This window comes from Abramis brama, assembly GCF_963993115.1.
Source record: "Abramis brama genome assembly, chromosome: 1".
Classification (NCBI taxonomy): domain Eukaryota; kingdom Metazoa; phylum Chordata; class Actinopteri; order Cypriniformes; family Leuciscidae; genus Abramis; species Abramis brama.
This window is the reverse complement of record NC_139963.1, coordinates 2,395,166-2,420,275: the sequence shown is the minus strand read 5'-3', so window position 1 is coordinate 2,420,275 and position 25,110 is coordinate 2,395,166. Positions and strand designations below refer to the sequence as shown.

The 25,110-nt window shown below is 37.6% G+C and overlaps 1 protein-coding gene across 2 annotated transcripts; it reads left to right on the top strand.

The window, feature by feature from the left end:
* The first annotated feature begins 307 nt into the window (after window positions 1-307).
* Window positions 308-8,849, top strand: LOC311080681 (uncharacterized protein). 2 transcript variants are annotated; one of them, XM_084110768.1, is made up of 4 exons: window positions 308-447; window positions 954-1,204; window positions 3,199-4,705; window positions 7,554-8,849. In XM_084110768.1, the coding sequence occupies exons 2-3, from the start codon at window positions 1,171-1,173 to the stop codon at window positions 4,686-4,688; spliced, it is 1,524 nt and encodes a 507-aa protein (XP_083966894.1). In that variant the 5' UTR covers window positions 308-447; window positions 954-1,170; the 3' UTR covers window positions 4,689-4,705; window positions 7,554-8,849. The 2 variants fall into 2 exon arrangements, with proteins under 2 accessions (XP_083966894.1, XP_083966895.1); XM_084110769.1 differs by having other exon boundaries at window positions 312-447; window positions 959-1,204; window positions 7,554-8,802.
* Window positions 8,850-25,110: the final 16,261 nt, after the last annotated feature.

Here is a 25,110-nt window from a genome sequence, read left to right as displayed (position 1 = left end):
TGTTCAATATTCCTTTTCACTGGGAAATATGTCACAACACTGGAGAAAAGTCGTTTGCAACTTCCGGTTCACACGGATTTTAACAGAGATGTCACCGTTTAAATGCATTGAATATAATGTACGGACTGTTACTGAATAGTTGTCTAGGTTGTCACAACTACTTTATTCAGAGTACATGTTTCCTTCTGTTGAGTTAAGAAGAATGTTTTTACAAAGAGGGGAAATGTTGTGTCATGTACTGTAATTCAAAATGCTACCTCTAGGGACATTGTGTTGGGAGAGGAAGGAGAAGCGGGTAAAAAACAAAGAGAGAAGAAGAAGTGTGTGCTTAGTGTTAACATGTGAAGTTACTGTTCAGAATAAAATGAGAAGTCTTGAAGATATACGGTGTCGTGCTTGCTACTAATACAAGATCTAACAAGGTCCCAGCAAGTTTTCACCAAGATGGTAGGGTCCAGCAAGCAATTTCGCCACTTTGCATACCTTGTTTATTCATGTAGCCTGCCCTCCATAGAATACATATGCACATGCTAATGCACATGCTAGCACTGACATGCAAAAATAAAATAAAAACTGTAGTGCATTCAATGCATAGGATTTTATGCATATGTTTAATGTCTCTAATCATTAGAATGTTGATCTAGGGATTTAATTTGCATAAAAAAATAGAATTGTTTTCATAATATTACTGCATAATATTATTGTATGAATTTGTTGGACATTGGAAAGTTTTACCAGTCAAATCTCAGTATGCATCGCATCCCAGACACAAGATTGTTTTTAAATGTTACTATACGTACATTTATTTCTGTATTTAAGATTTCAAATGTTTTTCTTAAAAAAGGAATTTGTGAATTAGCATCAGTTACTTCACGGTAGATAAACAGAAATACATAAATGCTTAAAATGTGTCAGTATCAAAACAAACAAAGTAACTGATATGATTTTGGCAGATTAGCTCCTCCCACACTGGAATGATGCACCGCACCCTGTAATCACATCATCAGTGAAGCTCCTCCCACAGCAATTCACCAATAAATGCTGGAATATTCCCATCACCTACTATACAAGTGAAGCCGAGCAGCAAAGCATCAGGAGGAGCTCAAATCTGCAAAAACTGAGTTTATTAAAGAGGACAGTGAGAACACGAGAGATCCAGAATCCTGCAGAATGAAACACACTGAAGATACTGAACAACAAAGAGGTTGGTGTTTATTCTTCATTCATTCATGATGCTGGAGAACATTCATGTTAGAAAGATTTAAGCACTTCACATTTAGATGAACAGAAATGGGGTTTTTGTTGTTTTTACCAATAAACCATAAACACCAAACTCTATCAAGTAAATGAACTTTCCAGAATGGCTGAGAGGCTTGTAAGAATAACTTAAGCAAATTCTGACTAAAGTAACTGATAAAGTTGTATTGTTTTCTCATAAACCATCAAAGCTATTCATGGTAGATTCTTCTTCTTACAGTAACTTAAGAGGGTTGATGAATGAGGTCAGCATTGGAGAAGTACAGTAGCTAAAGCTGTGGTCGCTCTAGACTTTGAGCATGTGATGTTTCTACAGACACTGTAAAGTTAAACAAGAATGCAGGGAAATACACTTGAGCTTGTGTTTCAGTGTCCCTCATTCACATGTGTATAAATGGAAGTCAATGAAACTGTTGCAAATTCAGACGTAAAGGCCAGAGAGACTGGATTTGTCCTTTATTGAGAACGAGCAGTGTTTTGAGATGGAGACAAAGCACCCACAGTAGGTCCCAGAATTTATAGAGTTTCACAAGTCCTAATCCAATCTGCATAGCTGTTCAAAGACAATAGGTGAGAGTCTTTGTAATCTGGCTCATTTGACTTACAATGAAGAGAACAGAAACCTCAAGCTAGAGACTTTGATGGTTTATGTTGCCTTGGCTTTTGGCTTGCTTAGTTGGGGACATTTAATATTCAACAATATATATATATATTCTCAATCTAAAAATTTGGTGTCAAAATGATGGCACTTTTATGCCACATTTTTTATGTTATTGTTACATTAGATAGTTGTGTTGTTGATTAAATATATTTCAAATTTCTCGTTTTGCTTGTTTCCACCACAGAATAAAACATTTTAATGTTATGTTAAAAATTAAAAATAATTGCGACTTTTTATCTCACAATTGCGAGTTTACATCTCGCAATTCTGACTTTATTTCTCAGAATTGTGAGATATAAAGTCAGAATTGCGAGATATAAAGTCAGAATTGCGAGATATAAAGTCAGAATTGCGAGATATAAAGTCAGAATTGTGAGATATACCCCCAGTTTCACAGACAAGGCTTAAGCTAGTCCCAGACTAAAATGCATGTTTGAGCTATTTCAACTGAAAGAAACTCACACTGGTATATCTTAAAATATGTCAATGCCATTGGTTTGTCTCAAGATGCACAGCAGTAATGTTTCTTTTCTAAGGCACATTTATAAAAGCTACTTAAATGTCCTAATTGAACTATGGCCTAATCCTGGCTTAATCTAAACCTTGTCTGTGAAACCAGGCCATAAAGTCAGAATTGCGTGATATAAAGTCGCAACTGCGTGATATAAAGTCAGAATTGCAGAATTCTGACTTTATAAGACGCAATTGCAAATTTATTTCACGCAATTCTGACTTTATAACACGCAATTGCGACTTTATATCTCGCAATTCTGACTTTATATCTCACAATTCTGACTTTATATCACGCAGTTGCGACTTTATTTCACGCAATTCTGACTTTATATCTCACAATTCTGACTTTATATCTCACAATTCTGACTTTATATCACGCAGTTGCAACTTTATTTCACGCAATTCTGACTTTATATCTCACAATTCTGAGAAATAAAGTCAGAATTGCGAGATGTAAACTCGCAATTGTGAGATAAAAAGTCACAATTATCCTTTAAAATGTTTTATTCTGTGGCGGAAACAAGCTTCCATAGATTTGTGTCTATAATGTTTTAAAAAATAAAAATTGGAAGATCAGTGTACCTTATTCATGTAAAGTTTCACTAACGTATCATTTACAGAAATGCTTCAAAATGATCTTTGTGTTTCATATCAGTTGTCTATTACATGACTGGAATTTCATTTCACTACATATTTCTCTCTTTGATTTATTTTGCTTTATTTTGATTGTACTGAAAACATAATTAAACTTTCTCTTTCATCTTCAGACCTGATGGAAGAGGACGAGGAGAGTGAAGAACTGAGTGAAGTGGAGGAGGTACATAACGTCAAACCCGGAGAAAAACCCTCGAGTCGCTCACAGACTAAACAGACATCTTTAAAGAAAAGAAGAGCCAAGAAAGCTTTCACTTGCACTCAGTGTGGAAAGAGTTTCCCATACAAAAAACATCTTGAGATTCACATGAGCGTTCATATTGGAGAAAAGCCGTACGCATGTGATAAGTGCGGGAAGAGTTTCTCAGGTAAACGAAGTCTTGATATTCACATGAGAATCCACACAGGAGAGAAGCCGTTCACATGTGATCAGTGTGGGAAGAGTTTCTCAGAAAAACGAAGTCTTGATATTCACATGAGAATCCACACAGGAGAGAAGCCGTTCACATGTGATCAGTGTGGGAAGAGTTTCTCAGGTAAACAAACTCTTAAGTTTCATGCAAGAGTTCACACAGGAGAGAAGCCGTTCACATGTGATCAGTGCGGGAGGAGCTTCACAACAAAAGCACATCTTGGTCGACACATGACGATCCACACTGGAGAGAAGCCGCATGTATGTGATCAATGTGGCAAGAGTTTTTCACAGATTTCCTCTTTACATGCACATCAGAAGATCCACACTGGTGTAAGAGCTTATATGTGCTTTGAGTGTGAGAAGACTTTCATTTCAGAGGTCCATTTAAAACGTCACCAGAGAATTCACACTGGAGAGAAACCGTACATGTGTTCACACTGTGACAAGAGATTCAGTCGGTCAGAATGTCTGAAACAACATGAGAGGATCCACACTGGAGAAAAACCGTACATGTGTTCACTCTGTGACAAGAGATTCAGTCGGTCAGAATGTCTGAAACAACATGAGAGGATCCACATTGGAGAAAAACCTTACAAGTGTTCACACTGTGACAAGAGATTCAGTGGGACAGCAAATCTGAAATCACATGAGAGGATCCACACTGGAGAAAAACCATACAAGTGTTCACACTGTGACAAGAGATTCAGTCGGTCACGATGTCTGAAACAACATGAGAGGATCCACACTGGAGAAAAACCATACAAGTGTTCACACTGTGACAAGAGATTCAGTGGGTCAGAATATCTGAAAACACATGAGAGGATCCACACTGGAGAAAAACCATACAAGTGTTCACATTGTGACAAGAGATTCAGTCAGTCACCACATCTGAGATCACATGAGAGGATCCACACTGGAGAGAAACCTTACAAGTGTCCACACTGTGACAAGAGATTCAGTCTGTCAGCACATCTGAGATCACATGAGAGGATCCACACCGGAGAGAAGCCGTTCAAGTGCGATCAGTGCGGAAGGAGTTTTACTTTTAAAAGCAATCTTAAGGTACACATGAGGGTCCATGCAGTGGAGAAAAAAACTCATACGAAGAACAATCACGGCAGAACTGCGGGAAGGAGAGAACGGAGAGAACGCCAGAGATCCAGATCCCGGCAGAATGAAACATCATGATACTGAAGAACAAAGAGGTTGGTGTTTATTCTTGATTCCTCATTCATTCATCATGCTTGAAGAACATCCTGATGCTCACCAGATTTACATTGTTTCAGGTCAAGAATAAAAACATGACAAATTAAAGCACATTAAAAAAAATAAAAAGCCTATGTTCTAGGACTTTTTTTGTATTTTGACGTTTTATATCAATTTGACAAAGGAAAAGCCTAAAGTGCAGTTTAAACACAGATATTTGGTGCATGCAGATTTAGAATAGAAACAATGGATTCCTATGAAACATTCACACTGGAATGGCATATTCTAGCCTGGTAATACCAGACTCTGCTACTTCGCTTTGCTTCGTAGAGAGAGTCTGGAAGGGCATAATTGAAAAGTGTTTTCTTTACTGCCTGGGGGCGCTAGTCTGAAGTTTAAAATCATTGGTTACCCGTAAGCCAATCACATAACGTTTGGTTATGGCGTGTGTTATGTATTATCTAACTTCCACTGTAAACACATGTATGATGCAAAAACTAAACCATCGAGCGAAATACCGGAGTGAATATGGCTGTGAACGACTTTTGCAGATTATGTGAAGTAAATCTACGTATCCACGGTACAATCAGCATCTATACGTCACGGCTCTCAGACCGCCCTCTGTTCGTTGATTGGCCCGGCTGTTTTCAGGCTGGAGGAAAACTGAGAGATAGGTCGCTATCTCAGACTGAGTACAGGAGCGAAATGAAATAGAGCGGAAGTACGAAGTCTGACGAAGATATTCACCCATTATAAAGGAATGTTATTTTTTGAGATTATTTCAACTCTTTTCTTTGACCAAACTTGTGCTTTAATTTGTCATGTTTTTATTGAACCAAACTATTTAAATATTGAGCAAGCAATCTCATTGGCTGTAGAAACTGCTGTGGCCAATCAGATTGTGCCGTGTAGGGCATGATGTAAATGCTTATTGGTTACATGTCAAGCCTGCACCATCTAGAGTTTTATGACCAATTTAGTGATTTATAACACAAATCATCTAGCCATGTTGTGACCATCAGATAATATGAAGGATTTTACAAATAGTTGTGCACAAAAGGTTTCAAGGGAAAAATATTGCATAACTAAGACTCACACAGACATCAAGAATCAGCATATGAATCTCAACAAGGGTGACCATTAAAAAATGATTCATGCTGGGTACTAGCATAATACAAAACTTATCCATGGCTCCCAGCATGCATTGCGGCATAAATCATTTTTTAATGGTCACCATTGTTGAGATTCATATGCTGATTCTTGATTACTGTGTAAGTCAACATGATACCATAGAGGTTTTTAAAATCTGATTGTCACAACAATGGGTCTTACAGCAGAATCAGTTCTATTATAATGAATAATACAAGTAATACATCGCCTGTCTAATCAGAGATTAGGCTCTGGAAATGATCAGAGAATCAAGTCACTAAATTATGATTTTTTATCATCTAAACACAACCACATGCTCATATTTTCTTTTGGCGTATGTGCCATAACAAATGTGTTTTATAAACACTCAGTTACAGCAGCCAGAGGAAAAACTGGTGTTATAAAGTCAAGGGTCAAGAGCCCAACTAAAGCAAACACAGATCACTATCATGGTGTCTTTAAATAAAACTCAATAAATCATTATCATCTAACCCTCTGTTCATTCTCAATAACAACTTCTGTAGACGCATGACAAAAGTCAAACTGTTTAGTAATAAGTGAAGCTGGTAATGCTGTTTGTGTAGTGGTTTAATCCTCCTCTGCTGAGATCTTTAGAGATTTAAACGTCTTTTATCTTGAGTTGATTTCATCTGAGGCTGTGGTTGGAAGTCAGTTGTAGTTCTTGTGTTTCTCTTTCCTTCATTGATTCTGCTCGTTAACAGCAGGTGTTAATCACTAATGCTCAATAACCACTTAATTAATCACTTAATTTGTTGACTGCAATGTATATCTACTTTTAGTAAACTCAACTGAAATAAGTTCAGAGTACTCATAACTATTGTTTTTATAAACTTAATTGAATTGAGCCAATCGGTTTCCTCAAATGAAATTAGTTAGCTTAACTTGTTGGGTTTTACAGTGAATTAAGGCAATCGGTGTCCTCAAATGTAATAAGTTAGCTTAACTTATTGAATTTGATTTTGTGTGTGACATTGTGAGCTAACAGTAACTGCAAGTGCTCTGAGTTCATTTAAAGTTTATCATTTCACTGTTTTTACTCAATAAAGTGAAGTTTCAGCTATATAAAGTATTTAAATGCAGTGTAAAGTTTAATTGTGTTTTAAGAAATATTATTGTTTTAGTGAACTCGATTAAAATAAGTTCAGAGTACTCATAACTATTGTTTTTATAAACTTAATTGAATTGAGGCAATCGGTTTCCTCAAATGAAATGAGTTAGCTTAACTTGTTGGGTTTTACAGTGTACAGATGAAACACGACACACCGCAAAAATGACTAAATACGCTGTATTCTGCTGCCAGGCCATTAGACGGCGATGAAACACTATAGACTGAACACATAATACAAATGTGCATGACGTCCTGGTTTACAGAGATTCGCGTTTATGTTGTTTACCGTTGTACATCATTATCAGAAACCTGCTCTTTGATACCCATTTTCAAATGTTTGCGTTTTCAGGCACCCAAAACGCTGTTGTCGTGTAAATGAACAGCCAAAGTTTTTAGTTGAAAACGGTGTCATGTAAACAGCCCTTAAAATAGATAATAATGGTTGTCCACCAGATTTGATGGGATTAAAATGACCATTGTACTCATCAGTGATATTGACTTTGGACTTTACTTTTCATTTCATTTTTGTCTCTCATTTGAAATCTCAATTGATTTAATGTTTCTTTTAGACCTGATGGATGTGAACAAGAAAGGAAAAACAGAAACCAAAAGATCTGTCACCTGCCCTCAGTGTAAAAAACACTTCACATGTAAAGCAAGCCTGAAGATTCACATGAGGATCCACACCAGAGAGAAAGCCATTCACCTGTGATCAATGCGGGAAGAGTTTGCAGCGAAAGGAAACTTTATGAAGCACATGAGGTTCCACACTGGAGAGAGACCATTCACATGCGATTAGTGTGGGAATAGTTTCCCAAGTAAAGAAGTCCTTAAGGTTCACATGAGAGTCCACAGTGGAGAGAGACTGTACACCTGTAACCAATGCGGGAAGAGTTTCACTCAGTCTTGCGCTCTGAAATCACATCTTCAAACTCATTCTGAAGAAAGGCAATTTAAATGTGATCAGTGTGGCAAAAATTTTCGTTATGCGTCAGTCCTGAAGAAACAGCTGAAGATTCACTCAAAGGAGAAGATTCATTCGTAATATTACAGCAGAACATTGTGTTTTTAAGTCCTTTATTACAGATTCTGAACTGAAAAAACACCAGAAAATCCACACTGGACAAAAACAAACTTTCAAGTGTTAACACTGCAACAAGAGATTCAGTCTGTCAGAAACACCTGAAAGGATTCACACTGGAGAGAAACCACATCAGAGTCTAGTCTGCGTTCTCTTCATGCTGCATTTCCACCATTGGGCCAGAAGCTTCTGGAACAACATCACACAACCCCATTATATCCATAAGTTTTATCAGACTGGAAAGATCACAAAACGAACATGACAAAAGCAGCCATATGTTTGCCCTTTTTTGTTTTTTACTTAAAGTTTTAAAACCCTAAGTATTGATGTTTTACCAATAAAAAGTGAATCCCGCACACCATCAGTACTTGCAAACAAGTATCAAAATATTATTGGCAAAAATATTCTCGTTTGCAAGTATTGTGTGTGTGCAGGATTTCCTTGTTTTTTTCAGATTTTTTACTTATAAAAATGTAAACGTCTTTTCTCCCATGCACCGATCACTTGCAGGTGCACGATGGTGATTGCTAAACAATAAAAAGTGATACAATAATGTAACCCAGGGATTTCCCCCTCCAAGTTAATTGGGAGTATTTAAGACCATTTCTAATAATGTTTCTTGGGTACTGAATTCATAGTTCTTTAAAATGTGTATATGGGTATCTACCCCTTTAAGAGCATCGTTTGTGTTATAGTTTGGTTGTAATTTACATGTGTAATAAACACAACAACATGTTAGTGTTTGTCCGTTATTCATTGGTGAATAAATGAATAAGCCCGCCTGATATCTACGTAATGTGAAGTTTGATTGGTTCTTGAGAGTAGTGAGGGAAAAAAGAAAGAGGAAGAGAGGAGGCGAATGGTGTAGGTGTGTGTCGAAGCGCGCCGTTGTATGTGTGAGAGAATCGCGATTAATCCGAATAGGATTGGTTGATTTTATTTCTTTGAGCAACGAAAAGTATTGAAATAGTTTATTTAGCAGTATTTTGTTTTCGCAAGGTTCGCTGGTGGTAAGCTGAAAGCTGAGGTAACTTTCTGTTTGTCAGTACACTTGTGTGAGTTCCACACGAGTTAGTGCTTACTACAAACGAAATAGTGACTGAGTAGTTAATATTTATTTGGCTCTTCGGAGTGAAGCGGCCAATTATTATTTTGTTTTTGCGGCCACAACGCACGCGAGCAACGGTTACAGGCCTGCAACGAGGGGTGAGCGTGATTGTGTGTGTGTGTGTGTGTGTGGGCCCACGTGAGTTAATGTGTTTATCCGTCAAATTATAACTGCCGTTGTATTTCCTAAGAGGGGTTTGATTTATTATTATTCCTTTTCTGTTAAAGGGAAGTTATAGCTTACATGTAAATAGATGGGCATTTAAAACAGTGTAAAAACCATATTGAGAGACATTTGATTTATTATTGGGTAAAAAGAGTCATACTCAACGGCCAAATTCATATTCATCTGTAGATTGACATACAATTCTAAAAGTACATTAATCCAAGATTGTGTATCATTTTAATATCCTAACTGGCCAGTTGTGATCATCTTAAAATAGGCAGTTAAGTGTAGTTTACTGTTTATTTATTCTCCCTTTTTGTTTCATATTTTCTATTTTTCATTTAAATTCATATTTGTTTAATAAACATTGTAATCGTTTACTTGAAGTGATTTCATCAAGTCTTACTGATTGGTTTGGTTGAAAGTTAACTTGAATATTTCTATTGGGTTAATTCATGCTGATAAAATGCATGGTTATATTATAGCTAAACAGAGGAAATAGGGTGTTGTGCTAAAGGGTGTTAAGAGAGTTCCCTTATAATTAGTCGAGAGACTGCAAAGTTTGAACCCGAGTACCCGCCCTAAGAGCTCAAGTACGTCACTACTGAGAGGGAAGAGGGTGCTACAATAATAATTTGTGTCATGATTGCACATTAATAATGCAGAAATAAAGTGTTATTTACCGTAATTTCACAAAAGAAAGGACACGCGTACCTATTCAGTCGTGTCTGTTTGTTTATTTGTAATCACACAAAAAATACTGATACATTCTCATTTGTGTGCATCACATTTCCTTAGAAAGAATGATCATTTATATTATTTTTCCATACGATCTGATGAGCATCGCCCTCTCCAGGTACGGTAGTGTTATCATTTCACCCAGAGCAACTGTGGGAGATCCCGAACAAACAATCGGAATTATGATATTCTTTGACATATAGCATACACTGTAAAAAAAATCCCGTAGTTTTTACGGAATAATGCTGGCAACTTTGGTTGCCAGAACAACAAAGTTCTACAGATATATTTTGAAAAACACATTGAAAACATGGTTTAGCAGGTTTTAAAAAGATGGAAATACATTTGTCTTTCTCTCCCTCTCCTGCCATAGGCTATTTCAGCCTCTTGAGGAGGGCACACAGCATTGACTTCACACACACACGCGACGTTGATTATAGCCTATTGAAAATTTTGACTCCGTAATCCTATGCTTCACAAATTCGCTCAACCAGCTAAGTACTGTCAATATTTTTGGGTAGCTGAAACTTAGCTGCGTACTGATGCGTTGACTCTAACAGCCCTGCGATATCTCCATGAAACTTGCCTGGCCGACATTAAGTAATGTTTTTTTTTTACAAGATGTGAAATTTTATGTTAAAGGTCCCCTGTGTAACGTTTTCAGTTGTTTGTTAACAAAATCAACATTTCCCATTCATAAATGTGACCCCATTCATGTTTAATTACCACCACCACTAATTTGAAGCATACCTATTGGCTTAGAAATCCTCATTTACATCTACATAGCGCAGGGGCGACTCTCGATGTACGTGCGCCAATGCGAAATACAGCTCGGTCTTTGGTGTCTGCAGAATTTCCCTACATTCAGCAAAGGTAAGTTATGAACTCATTTTCTACAAGCCACATATCTTCCTAACATTCCGACATTGAATTGTATTTTCCAACTAAATAAATAAAGAGAAAAATAACTTTGTATGTGATCCGTCACTGTTTCATTTGATCTCTAGTCTCTCTAGTTTACAGTTGATAAACTAACCTAACATAGTTTTGCTAGAATTAGTAGAATACCACAAAGTTGCTGAACGTGTGTTATTTTAGGTTAGTTTGCAACAATATACGTTCTATAATATAAGTTCAAAGTCGTTAGCTGCTACCTAGCTAGCGAACATCATTAACGTTAGCCATTCCCATTCACTTTCCGTTTACTGTGCTAACGGTTAACAGGAAAAATGAAACTATTTATTCTGTGTCCGAAAGAGGCCGCGCTTGAGAGGTTGGTTGCAATACAACACCTAACCACTAGATGGGAGAAATTCTTACACAGGGGGCCATTAAAATATGTAAATTGGGCATTATCTCTAATAATGTACTAATTTCAGGGTTCCTACACGTTTTCCATTTCAAAATTCCATACTTTTTTAAAAGTTGAACTATAACTCTTACATTGTTAAACGTCCCGCCACTCGTAGTCTGCCAGGTCTTGGATCAGAGTGAGTACGCGAGGGTTGACCTGCATGTGGGCTGTACTGGTCTTCTCCACTTTTGTTCCCTTATCAGGGTTAATGGAGAAGAAACATCTAGGGAAGAGGGTTAGAGGAAAGAGAGAAACAGATTTAACAGAATAATATAATCATAAAATCATTCACATCATTCCCTCAGACCAAAGTCAGGAGGAGTTAGTTATTCAATAAAGCAAAATTGTTGGGTATCCACTTTAAAAAAACAAACAGGACGTACCTCTGAAGAAACTCCAGGGTGTATGCGAGCTTTGATGGGTAATGAATGTTATAGGAGTAATAACTTCCAAACATCGTGCATAATGACTGGATGAAGGTTGTCATTTGGTCATTTACAATGACTTGGTCAATACTAAGCATCATTCTTCTGGCAGAAAAACTGGACTGTCCTACAAGAACACACAAAAACAATATTGTTAACATTTAACATGAAATTATGGGGTAAGGGACAGGGAGGGGTCTACAAAGAGAGATGGGATGGGTGTGTAAGAGAGAAGGAAAGAGAGGGTGAGCAAAGGAGTGAGAGAAAGGGAGAGGATGGAGAGTGAGAGGGAGGGAGATAGAGTGAGGAACGAGAAGGGACAAAGTATGTCTGAGAAAGGGAGAGAGTAAGAGGATAGGAGTGAGGGATACAGTGAGCGCAATAGAGGGGAGGAAAGGAGGGAGAGAAAGTGTGTGTGGTGGTGGGGGGGTATGAGGGGGAACAAGTGAGAAGAGAGGGAAAGAGAGCAAGGGAAAGTGGGGAGCAAGTGTGCAGTGTGTCTGTGACAGAAGGGGGAGAGAGAAGGGGAGAGGACAGAATGAGAGGAAAGTGAGGGAGAGTGAGAGGGAGAGAAGAAAGGAGCAAGAGAAAGTGTATGACTGGGGGGAGAGGCAGAGATAAGAGTGAGGGGATGGAGAGTGAGAGCAAGAGGGAACCAAAGCATAGAGAGAGTGAGGAGGGAGAGAAAGAGCATGTGTGTGGGGAGGGCAGGTGGAAATAGCCTGGCTCTGCCTGTCTACGTACTTCCGCTCATTTAGGTTTTGAGTTGCAAGCCTATCGTTATTGTTGTGTCCCCCGTGGTTAACATATGTCATTACCAAACATTAATGAAACTCCAATGATTTCAAACTTCAGACAAGCGTCCACCAATCAGGAAATAAACGTTTGCCAATGGATCTAGGCCAGACTCTCTGCGAAGTCAGAAGAGTCTGGTATCCAGGCTAAGGTGGAAAGGCTGAGGATAGAGCAAGATAGGTAGAGAGAAAGGAGGGAAAGAGAGAGAGAAAGGGGGGAAAGAGAGAGAGAGAAAGTGTGACAAGGGTGGAGAGATAAAAACTTACCACATACAACTATCGTGGGAGTTAAGGCAACTTCTGCGAATTCCACGTCTTCGGCCAGACAGGTTTCATCTACGTAGCAAAACATGACCTCCTCCTTCTCTTCAAAGTAGGCCAGGAGAAGCAAGACCATCTCGATGACATCTGCAGAAGACCCTGTGTGTTCTCCCCTGATGAATTCAAGCTTGGCCGTGGCTTGGCACAGCTTTTTGTTCTTGTTGGCGGCTATTGTTTTCATATAGTTTAGGAGCCTTTTCCCCTTCTGGTCAACATTCTTCAGAAAATTTTCTTTCAGGTGTATTCCTGTCAGTTCCTGAAAGTGGGTGGTCATTCCAATTTCCATAAACCACCATGGCCAGTCTTCTCTCATTTCTTTAATTGCTCGTCCTTCATTTACTTCTTTTCGTTGAGTGAAATATGTCGCTTTCATGATTGATCTCACCATTTCCAGGTCCTCAGTTTGTTGCAGAAACAGATTTTTCAGCTCATCTTTTTTGTCTTGTTGGCTCTGTGTTGTTTCCCCGAGCGGCAAGAACTTCACTTCCCATTTTATACATCCGTACGTATCTTGAATTGCAGCTCTTTTTGTCTGTGCCATCTCTGAGTCTTCCAGTGTGGATTTTCTTTTTGTGATTTTTGGTGTTGTTTCTCTTCTTGTGTTTTCAACGCGATATTGAATTTGTTTGGCGAGGGAATGGTATCCAGCGCCGATGACATCTCCTGTAAGGATTTGGGGTATCGTGCCACTATCTTTTTGGCTACATCTATGGCGTTTCTTTTACTAATCAAAGCAGAGTCTTTCAGCATTTGCCTCACCACAATCCTGACCATTTCTCTTCTTAAAGCTGGCCTTGGTCTTTGGCCCCTCTCCAGGCACTGCACTAACGCCTCAGGAAAGGAGCTCCATGGGATTTTAAATTTGTCTGTCCAGTCTGGTCCTGCGCCATGATGGGCAGTGTTGAAGGATGAGGTGGTAGAAGGCGACCGAGGAGATTGGGAGGGTCCAGGTGAATCAGCAGAACAATCATCCTGGTCCTGGTCTTTAAAAACAAAACACACAGCAACAACAGTTAAAGTGTAACTACAGCGAAAATTATCCCCAGGGTCTTTTTCTGCATTAAAACACCGTGTTTTACTGTGGAGACAGTATTTTTCGCTGATCAACCACTACAGAGCTTGCTCCGGTATACGCTATAGCCCCAAATCGCAAACAGTGGATTGGCTAAGGGAGGTAAATAAAACGCTCCCATATAGCATTTTTTAACCAGTAATATTGTTCAAAACAGCACCAAGCCTCGTCAGTAGCTTGCTCAGGGTCCCTACACATAAAATGAAGCACCAACAACGTAGCTATTGGAGTTTATTTAGAAGTTAGTTAGCGAATCCGGAGTTTATTACAGAAGACTGTTAAGAACACTTACTGTACCAACTGTCCCCCTACCACCTCCTCCTTCACGGTCTTCTGTAATAAACTCCAGGTTTGCTAACAAAACTGTTAGTGCTTTAATTTAAGTGTAGGGACCCTGAGCAAGCTACTGACTAGGTTTGGTGCTGTTTTGAACAACACTACTGGTTAAAAAATGCTATTTGGGAAGCGTTTCACTTACTGCCTTTCGCTAATCCACTATTTGCGATTTGGGGCTATAGTGTATACCGGAGCAAGCTCTGTAGTGGTTAATCAAAAAATGCGTTTGATGCGTTTTAATGCAGAAAACGACCCTGGGGTCAATTTTTGCTGGAGTTACACTTTCGAGGCATTCATGAGGTGTTTTTTTTTTTCATAGACACTCACAATGCTTGAGCTTTTTATAGATAATTCCCACTTGAATCTATGTGCACTGCATATACTGCAACTCACATTTAAACTTCCAGAAAGCCACCGCCTTGCGAGCTTGAATCGGTCTTAAGACAGACGATACATCTTCTTCTTGAATAAACTTGAAGTCTTCTGCTGTTTCTATACCCAGGGTCTGCAGTCTCTCTTCAAGCATATTTTTCAGATTTTCCTGAAACTTAGCATGCTGATTTGGTCATGTGAAAAACCCATGAAACTGATATTTTGCATGTCTTGGATCAATATTGAAGGAGATAAAATGTGGTTCATTTTATTCTATCTATATTCTATTTTATTATCACTTTTTATTACTAAAATCAGGTTAAGCTATATTGTAGGGTTAGTAGCCTATAATATTTATGAAAAATATAGAGTTGAAAAGAGCTTTACGATAATTTAAGAATTATTTCTGTGTGGCTTATAGTGAAGGAGAATAACAAGTTAAAGCCATAGCCTAGTTCTCCCTAATTTTCATTTGACTTTAGACTTTTTTTAAGGCCCATCTTTTTGAATTCTGATCCAAGGCATGTGAATTTTAAATTTCATGCGTTTCTCATATGACCAAATCAACATGCCAAACTTTTGAGCAGTGGTACATTAAATGCAAACATGAGATCACACTGACAAAACACTGTGTTTCAGAGGAATGACTCTGTGCCCATTGATAATGTATGAAGTCAACGGATAGAAATCTACCAAGTCATTGATGTGAACGCACATCATTCCTGTACTTGGTGCCACTACTGAGTACAGGTGATATTCGGCAAGATAGTCAGAATTGTGTGTGTTCACCACAAAATACACAGCTGCATTTTCTCAAATTAAAATGATGACAAGCTCTGCAAGCTCCAAGCACTCATCATTTTTTGAGACCAGGAAATTGCCCTTATATGTTGTTCCTTTGTACTGAATTTCTGTGGAAACACTGGTATCATTTCCTGAAAAGTGAAAGTCACAAACTGCGTTTTTAATGGCTTCACTGTAGAGGTTGGGGAAAAAAGCGCAGCTATTTTTAACTTGCAGAAACTGACTACATGCTGATCCTGCTGAAAGATATGCTTGTAACATCTGATGTCTTTCAGACAGAGTTAAGCAGATGTTTTTGAAATTTTTCAAATGCCTTGCACATCTTTTAAAATAGCCATGTTTACTCTCGAAACGCATCGTCCATAGTCTGATCAGGGGACCAAATTTCAAAATCAGTGACGGGTAGTGTCTCAAGTAATGATGTTTAGGTTTTAGAGGAGTGCCTGGAAACAAACTCTTCCTTGACTCCAGATATTCTTGGATCATGATATCCAAGTAAGCCACCTGGGACAATGAAATCTTTTGTGCGCAAACAAGATCAACAATGTATTTTAGCTGCAAAACTAATTGCCACACATCATCTTCAGCATTTGACACTTTGTCTCCAATTAACACTGGTAACAACCTCAAGAAACTCCAATTCTGGACAGCTTGACCAGACAGTTTTTTGCAGCCAGGTTTGACACAGCATGGCTTAGTAAGCGCATCGGATCCCTTGTTTTTGAATTGTTTAATGCGGCGGTTGAAAAGTGAATATGTAAACCATTTTTTGCTCTTTATGAAATACTTCAAGAAGAGGGAAACATCATAGGATAAGACACCCTCAAAAATGTCATGGCCTAAGCATGGTGGTAGACCAGGTTGGCATACATGAAACGCCTGCAAACCATTGAAATCAGAATTCAGCTTTATTCCTCTAACAATTGGTCTGTCTTCAGTGAGATCAGCAACAGCAGAGTTGTAATTATCTGGGTTACGTTGTTGCCCGCAAACATTTGGATTAATCAGAAACTCCCCTTTCGTGACCTCACAGTACCTGCAGAAGTACTTTGAAGTACTGAAGTTTTCAGTAAAGCCACCAATGTTATGAGAGCCTAAATTATCCCCTGCAATACAGAACAAAGCCGCCTTGACAGTTTCTGCACCTACAGTAATTCCGTTTATTTCCAGGTCTTTCAAATCCGACAACATATCTGAGAAAACACTAGCACTTCCAAAACGTTTGAAGTCATTTTCTATGCACAGTAACACAAGGGACATGTGGTCGGTGTTAGACCGTACATGAACAGGTAAATTTGCCACCGAAAAGTAAACAGCAAGAACTTTGTGCTTTTTCTTAGCTGAGCCTAGCTGAGAATTTTATGAAGTTTAGTGACAACATGTTACAATGTTTACATTGTACAATGACTGGTAGGATACAGTTTTTATTATTGCTTGACAAAAATTTCAAGATATCAATTACATTCTTGTGATTTGATTCCGATTTTGATTCAATATTGACTAATTTGGATACATGTTTATTTGAAATTTTATTTTAAAAAATTATCTCACCTAATGCTGTAAACATAGAGGGCCCAATCTGCTGGTATTATTAAAGGTTAAAAATAACAAATTAAATTAAAAATAATGCAGTTTTTGCTATAATAACAATTATTTAATGACATAAGTAAAAATATAATAAATATGTAATATAGTGCTCAGCAAAATCTCCTCTCTAGCTATTTTTTCTATTCAATTAACATGCTATGGTCATTAAATGGCTTTCCTGAGCTAAATGTAACGTTATGTGACATAATTGTTCTCCTGCTGTTATATTGACCTCTTTCCGTGGTTGAAAAACACTAATTGGTCGATATTATGTATACTTTCGGTAAGTTGTACTGCGTCTTTAAATAAAAGAGTAACAGATGATCGGTTCACGTGCACTTGAACTGAGGCGCTCAGCGATCTGTCACGTCACATTTACAAGCGCCAAACGTATTTTTGTCTGAATTTCGTAATAAAATTGACGGAATCTAAGAGCTGAGAATTAGTTTAATATTAAAAGTACTTCTTTGCTCCGCAATCTTTCTGTGCGTGAGAAAATGGATGTGTGGCGTGAGAGCGTGTGAAAAGTGTCAATTGCGTGAGTCTCACGCTCAATGCGTGAGAGTTGGCAGCCCTGTTTTCATCTGCACCATCTAGGCCAGAGCTGTTAAAAGAATCCTCATGTGTTGTGAGAGGAGACTGTGGTGTATTTTCTTTGAACGCGTCACTGATGTTATTGACTGAACATTCTCTATGTTTCCTGGACATGTGTGCCTTAAATGATGATTTCAGCATGAATGCACTATGACAGCCAGTCACTGGACATGCCACAGATCTTCCCTCTGCTATATGCTCATTTAAATGCATTATCAGTTCTTTCACAATCTGAAACTGGTGCCTACACAATGACATAGCACAACAAAAATGTGTGACAATGGCCGCATTGCTGGATCTACTAGATGTACACACATTGTGCTTTCGATAGAAATGAGCCTTAAAAGCTGAGTATGTGCAAAATGTCTGCCTGCAACCAGCACCCTCACATTTATACACGCAGCGTGGTTCATTCCTATGAACTTTGCAGTGCAACACATAACCCTTTAATGTTGCACACATTTTACTACAAAAACGACAAGAAATCATTTTTAGTCCAGGTTACAAACAATTTCTTGCCGTAAGACCACTTGATAACTACCACTGATGCTAATTACCCAGCACGAGGACCAGGGCAACGGAACAAACGTAACATTACTTTAAACATAAATCATCAATCCACACAATTTTACCATGCACAATTGGTTGTTTTGCAGTAATAGCGTCAGGCAATCATTTTAGCTGAAGTTGGAAATAACTTATGCTTGAAGACACTAACGTTAGACACTACACATAACTTAACCACTTCAGCTACATCATGGCGTTGCAACAAGACCACATGGTGGTGGGAAGACTAAGAAAATCCGGAATTCAACACGACATAGTGGACGCCCACCGACCTAAAATAACTTCTACACGCTATATATCAAAGACACACTTATTTTGTATCGCTCGCTAAAGTGTTTTTCCACTTACTTCATCCGCCATAAGTGCAGGCAATCATGTTTCTTCCAGCAAAGTTTCTTCTTCTTTCCAGCAAAGTTTGACTGTGGAAAAAGTTTGAAAACCGTTAGCGTTCGTACAGCCACTGCACCAATCAGCAACCAGAGTTTCGACCACGAGCTTTTCACATGGTGTTAGCATGAGATAACGCTGATCACGCACGTGCTAAATTGTCTGCATCTGTGCTATTGAAAAAATGCACATTAACTGTTTTTAATAAAATACCTAATAAAAATTAACAGGTAAGAAGTAAGTTAAAAACAAACACATGTTCATTAAGGCCCAATCTACCCGTTTATGTTATCTATAGGCTATGGCTTTGAAGTCCTTATTCTTTAATTCATATCTAGTCTTAGTTGTAAGCCTATATCAACAGACTGTCAGTGAGTAGTAAAGGGTTTCTGTGTTTAGAGTAACGAACCAAAACAGATAACAGTGATGCTCCTAAAGTGTTTTTCCACTTACTTCATCCGCCAAGTGCAGGCAATCCTGGTTTCCTCCAGCTCACGACTCAGCTTCGAGCAAAGAGTAGCCAAAACGTTAACGTTCGTACATTAACTCTTTTAACAAAATAGCTAATAAAAATTAACAGGTAACAAAAAAGTAAGTTAAAAATATGTTCATTAAGGCCCAAGCTACTTGTTTATGTTATAGAGGCTATCGGCTTTGAAGGCAAAAGTCCTTATTCTTTAATCAGTCTTAGTTGTAAGCCTAACAGCCTGTTAGTGACAGTCTGTCAGTGAGTAGTAAATGTACACAAAATAAAGGGTTTAGGGGTGTCAAACATACGGCCTGCAGGCTAGATGGTTTAATAGATAATTTCTACAAAAAATATAGTTTTATAATCATAGTTTTACTGTAAGATTAACAGATATAATTGATTTACTTGTTTACAAAATATTACTGTTAAGTTAACAATGTTTCATTTAATTTACAACATATTATTGTAAAGTTAAAAACAATTAAAATGTCATTTTAACATTATGCTCTTGTCTTTTAAACTGTACTGTGCTGTAATTGAATATACAATTTTAGTCTGTACAATTTACAGAAATAGATAATTTCTACAAAAATATGTTTTTATAATCATAGTTTTACTGTAAAATTAACAGATATATTTGATTTACTTGTTTACAAAATATTACTGTTAAGTTAACAATGTTTCATTTAATTTACAACATATTATTGTTAAGTTAACAATGTTCAATTGTATTGTAAGAACACCAGCTCAAATGTGAGGGGAATGTACAGTTATTGGTTTACTAATATTCATTTATGAATTATTAATAAATCAATAACTAATTATTGAAATATACTGGCTATCACTTACACAATTTAAAATTACCCAAAAGGTAATACACAGCCCATATAGTTGTATCTCTGTATATAGAAAATCAATCTTAACAAATTGCAAATTATTATGAATGCAAAAGGGCTATAATTTGAATTTGTGAATGACTACTAAAAGCAAATCAAATCATCAGATAATCCGTCTGTCCGCCAAACGAATTATGCGATGTTCTTAACAACTATCAAGGAGAAATATCCTTATGAACTCTCAAGAAAAATTATTCTCTTGGCCACAGAGAATAATTGTCTTGTTCACGAGATTATTAACTTGTAGGTTAATCACAAATTTATCGAGCTTGTTGTAGCTAAAAGATCAAACACATTTAAGAGGCTTTGTTTTTCGTGAGCAGCAAAACAGAGACAATCAAGAGTATAATCAGTTTTAATAAAATGCGATTACGAAGGTAACGTTACAACTACATCTAACAAAGAATATATATACAGTGAGGAAAATAAGTATTTGAACACCCTGCTATTTTGCAAGTTCTCCCACTTGGAAATCATGGAGGGGTCTGAAATTGTCATCGTAGGTGCATGTCCACTGTGAGAGACATAATCTAAAAAAAAAAATCCAGAAATCACAATGTATGATTTTTTAACTATTTATTTGTATGATACAGCTGCAAATAAGTATTTGAACACCTGTATATCAGCTAGAATTCTGACCCTCAAAGACCTGTTAGTCTGCCTTTAAAATGTCCACCTCCACTCCATTTATTATCCTAAATTAGATGCACTTGTTTGAGGTCGTTAGCTGCATAAAGACACCTGTCCACCCCATACAATCAGTAAGAATCCAACTACTAACATGGCCAAGACCAAAGAGCTGTCCAAAGACACTAGAGACAAAATTGTACACCTCCACAAGGCTGGAAAGGGCTACAGGAAAATTGCCAAGCAGCTTGGTGAAAAAAGGTTCACTGTTGGAGCAATCATTAGAAAATGGAAGAAGCTAAACATGACTGTCAATCTCCCTCGGACTGGGGCTCCATGCAAGATCTCACCTCGTGGGGTCTCAATGATCCTAAGAAAGGTGAGAAATCAGCCCAGAACTACACGGGAGGAGCTGGTCAATGACCTGAAAAGAGCTGGGACCACCGTTTCCAAGGTTACTGTTGGTAATACACTAAGACGTCATGGTTTGAAATCATGCATGGCACGGAAGGTTCCCCTGCTTAAACCAGCACATGTCAAGGCCCGTCTTAAGTTTGCCAATGACCATTTGGATGATCCAGAGGAGTCATGGGAGAAAGTCATGTGGTCAGATGAGACCAAAATAGAACTTTTTGGTCATAATTCCACTAAACCTGTTTGGAGGAAGACGAATGATGAGTACCATCCCAAGAACACCATCCCTACTGTGAAGCATGGGGGTGGTAGCATCATGCTTTGGGGGTGTTTTTCTGCACATGGGACAGGGCGACTGCACTGTATTAAGGAGAGGATGACCGGGGCCATGTATTGCGAGATTTTGGGGAACAACCTCCTTCCCTCAGTTAGAGCATTGAAGATGGGTCGAGGCTGGGTCTTCCAACATGACAATGACCCGAAGCACACAGCCAGGATAACCAAGGAGTGGCTCTGTAAGAAGCATATCAAGGTTCTGGCGTGGCCTAGCCAGTCTCCAGACCTAAACCCAATAGAGAATCTTTGGAGGGAGCTCAAACTCCGTGTTTCTCAGCGACAGCCCAGAAACCTGACTGATCTAGAGAAGATCTGTGTGGAGGAGTGGGCCAAAATCCCTCCTGCAGTGTGTGCAAACCTGGTGAAAAACTACAGGAAACGTTTGACCTCTGTAATTGCAAACAAAGGCTACTGTACCAAATATTAACATTGATTTTCTCAGGTGTTCAAATACTTATTTGCAGCTGTATCATACAAATAAATAGTTAAAAAATCATACATTGTGATTTCTGGATTTTTTTTTTTAGATTATGTCTCTCACAGTGGACATGCACCTACGATGACAATTTCAGACCCCTCCATGATTTCTAAGTGGGAGAACTTGCAAAATAGCAGGGTGTTCAAATACTTATTTTCCTCACTGTATATATGGGACAGTAAAATAAACAGAAAGGAAACAACAAATTACAGAATAGCAAAAAAATCACAATGACTACCTCTGAGAACCATCAAAGTATCAAAATCACCTTAAACAGGGAAATGTACTACGCATTTAGATCTTGGTAAGACATGAAATACTTGCATTGGAACTTTGTGGTCGAAACAGGACGGCATACGTGTTTGCCCTTCAAGGTGCGGGTCCGCCGAGTTGAAGCGTTCTCATTGGGTCTTTCTGAGCGCGCGTTGTCGCGGAAACTTCAAAACGGTCGACTTGTAAGAGTTGCCGGAGAATTTAGTTTGAAGTTCGTTTCACTAGTAGTTGGTACTGAATGAACACGAGACTACTAAAACAAGAAGTCGGAGTTACGACTAAAACAAAACAAAGTGAAAGTAAAATAAAACGGAGAGAAGACGAGACGAGTACAAAGATGACGAGACTACAAGAACAAGAGAGCGAACACCGAGTGATTTAAGATAAGATTAACCCAAAATGTGAGGTACATTGACAAGTGGGAATGAAGATTGGACTTTAGAAAGACCAACATGACACATTGATCTCACCACAGTGTGCACCTCTAAAGCATTATTCCATTAAGGTTTACAAGAAATACAAAGCCACATCACATAGAAGAACAATCATGAAAAGGGGAAATTACATTCAGGTTTACATATTTCTTCAGTGGTTATACATATAAAATATCTAGGATGAACACGTTAATTCTGCTCCTCTGCCAGAATCTCAGTGAGATTCCTGGCTTGCTGACATTCCATTAGGAGATCATAAAATTTTATAGTCTAGCAGGAGGTAGAGGTACAAGACAAATATAGTGGATCATTCTTAAAAATACACACTTAGAATTCAAAACTACACACTAGAGAATCACACTATAGAATAACACAAAACTAATCAAACATGCATGCTATAATATGTCACCTACAAATTCTGAATCACTTGTATTCGGAATTAAATGCAATGGGATGTTTGTGTGTGTGTGTGTGTGTGTGTGTGAGTGTGTGGAGATCTCCTGGCCACCTGGGTCTCTGGCTTGGAGAGAGAGAGAGATGTGAGCCGATAAGGATCTCTTTGAACCCATCTCCTCAAGTTCTGAGATGTTCTCTGTTAAGCATCACTTGGTAGCAAACGTGTCAAAAGAGATCAATTCAGTCCAGACTCATGACGCCATGCTCTAATTTACAATTATGAGTTTAAGGGTTAAAAGCTTCCTTAAAATTTATAATGACAAGTAATCATGAGTCCTGTCCATATGCTACAGTATTCTCATTTACAGTATTTCCATCCATGTAGCTATTTTACAGCATTTCAATTTTTACAGTGTATGCTAAATATTGATATCAGGCAGTCCGGTATAAAGAGACGAGATGTATTGACATGTAAATTATGTAACCAAGTAAATACATGATTGTGAAATAGCCTATGATTTGTTTGATTTCTTCAAGCGGTCTTGTATTTACCATGTATTAGCGCTTGTAAGCACGCATATAAATAACATATTTCTGCCTGATACAGTGATCAGAATCCATCTGATCATAAACGGAAGAAAGCCCTGGCCGTTCGCCCCGACAAGGCCTAATCGAGACAGTGGAGAAACGGCTAGTGTTTTTCATTAGGACATCTAGTTTCTCTTCCACTTCTACTCTTCCACGCAAATGCAAGATTTCATGTAGTTTTGATACTGGACACTTTGCTTTCTCTTCTTCTCTTGAAATGCGTTGGCTCTTATGAGTCAGAAAAGAGAGAGATTTATCTCATTCGTTTTCACTTTTACTTATTTTTATGTATTTGCTTCAGTTAATATTTGATTAAACTCCTTATTTTATCAACAGCTTTGGTTATTGCCCATTTTTATCTTCTGCTTTGATCTAAACCATGAAAAAATAAAGGCTTTTTATATTTTTCTAAAAATGAATTACTCGAGTGCCTTGGATTTTTTTTTTTTTCTTATGATCTAATTACTTTATTAATATATATTTGAATTAAATTAGTTGAGTTAGCATAATTAGTTAATGAACTAATAAAATAATAAAATAAAGTTTAAATTAAGATAATACCGGTAACCATATATTTCTTTATTCCACCACCACACAAAGGACTGTTTATAAGGTGACAATCCGTTACATGTGAAGATTGTATATGGCTGTATCTTGAAGATTTTTGTATTGTATTGTATCTTCTGTTATAAAGACGAAGATTGACATTTCGTTAATTAAACAAAATAAGAACACAATGTTGTAAAAAATAAACAACTTAGGCTATGTTCTGTTAGATGTGTTTTGACAACTTTTTGTTTAATTATATCTCTAGGTAATTAAGATATAGCCTATTAACAAAATAAATCTTATTATATAGCCTAATATATCATATAAAAAAAAAAACTTATAGGCCTATATAAAATATATTTTAAAAAAAGGGCCTCATTGATTAATTTTGCATGATTGGGGGCTGCTATGTTTGCTTAAGCTTTTTGAACGTAAAAGTGTGATAAAGGCGCGATAGGCTATCAATTTTATGTGGATAAAGGCATATTTTGTACATGATTACACATGTCCTTATAAGGGCAAAAAAATATGTTGTTTTAACGACATAGCATCTCATTATTACGAGAAAAAGATGTCGTTAAAACGACATAAGATCTCGTTATTACGACATAATTGAGGGGAAAAAATAATATGTATGTGGCAGCAATGCGTCACCGTAGGTTATATCCTGACTCAAATAATCTGTTTCTAACAACAAACACTCAGAATGAAGTGAGATGATCTGCTGATGATCCTGAAATGCTTGTTGAATAAGTGTTGATAGTCTGAGGCTCATCAATATTAACAGATCTGCTAAAAACACTCTTTATTCCATGTCAATAGTTCCTGTTTTCACCTCACTTATTATGCTGATGTCTTCAGATCTCCTGTAAATTGCCATTTAAAGCTTATTTCATTGGTATCAACAATCTGAGGATATCTGTTGGTTACAATATGTACATTTATTTCTGTGTTTATGTGT

Coding starts and splice junctions, on each gene's coding strand:
- LOC311080681 (XM_084110768.1), top strand. CDS start 1,171: ATGAAACACACTGAAGATACTGAACAACAAAGAG. Junction 1,205..3,198: donor AGATACTGAACAACAAAGAG/GTTGGTGTTTAT, acceptor TTTCATCTTCAG/ACCTGATGGAAGAGGACGAG.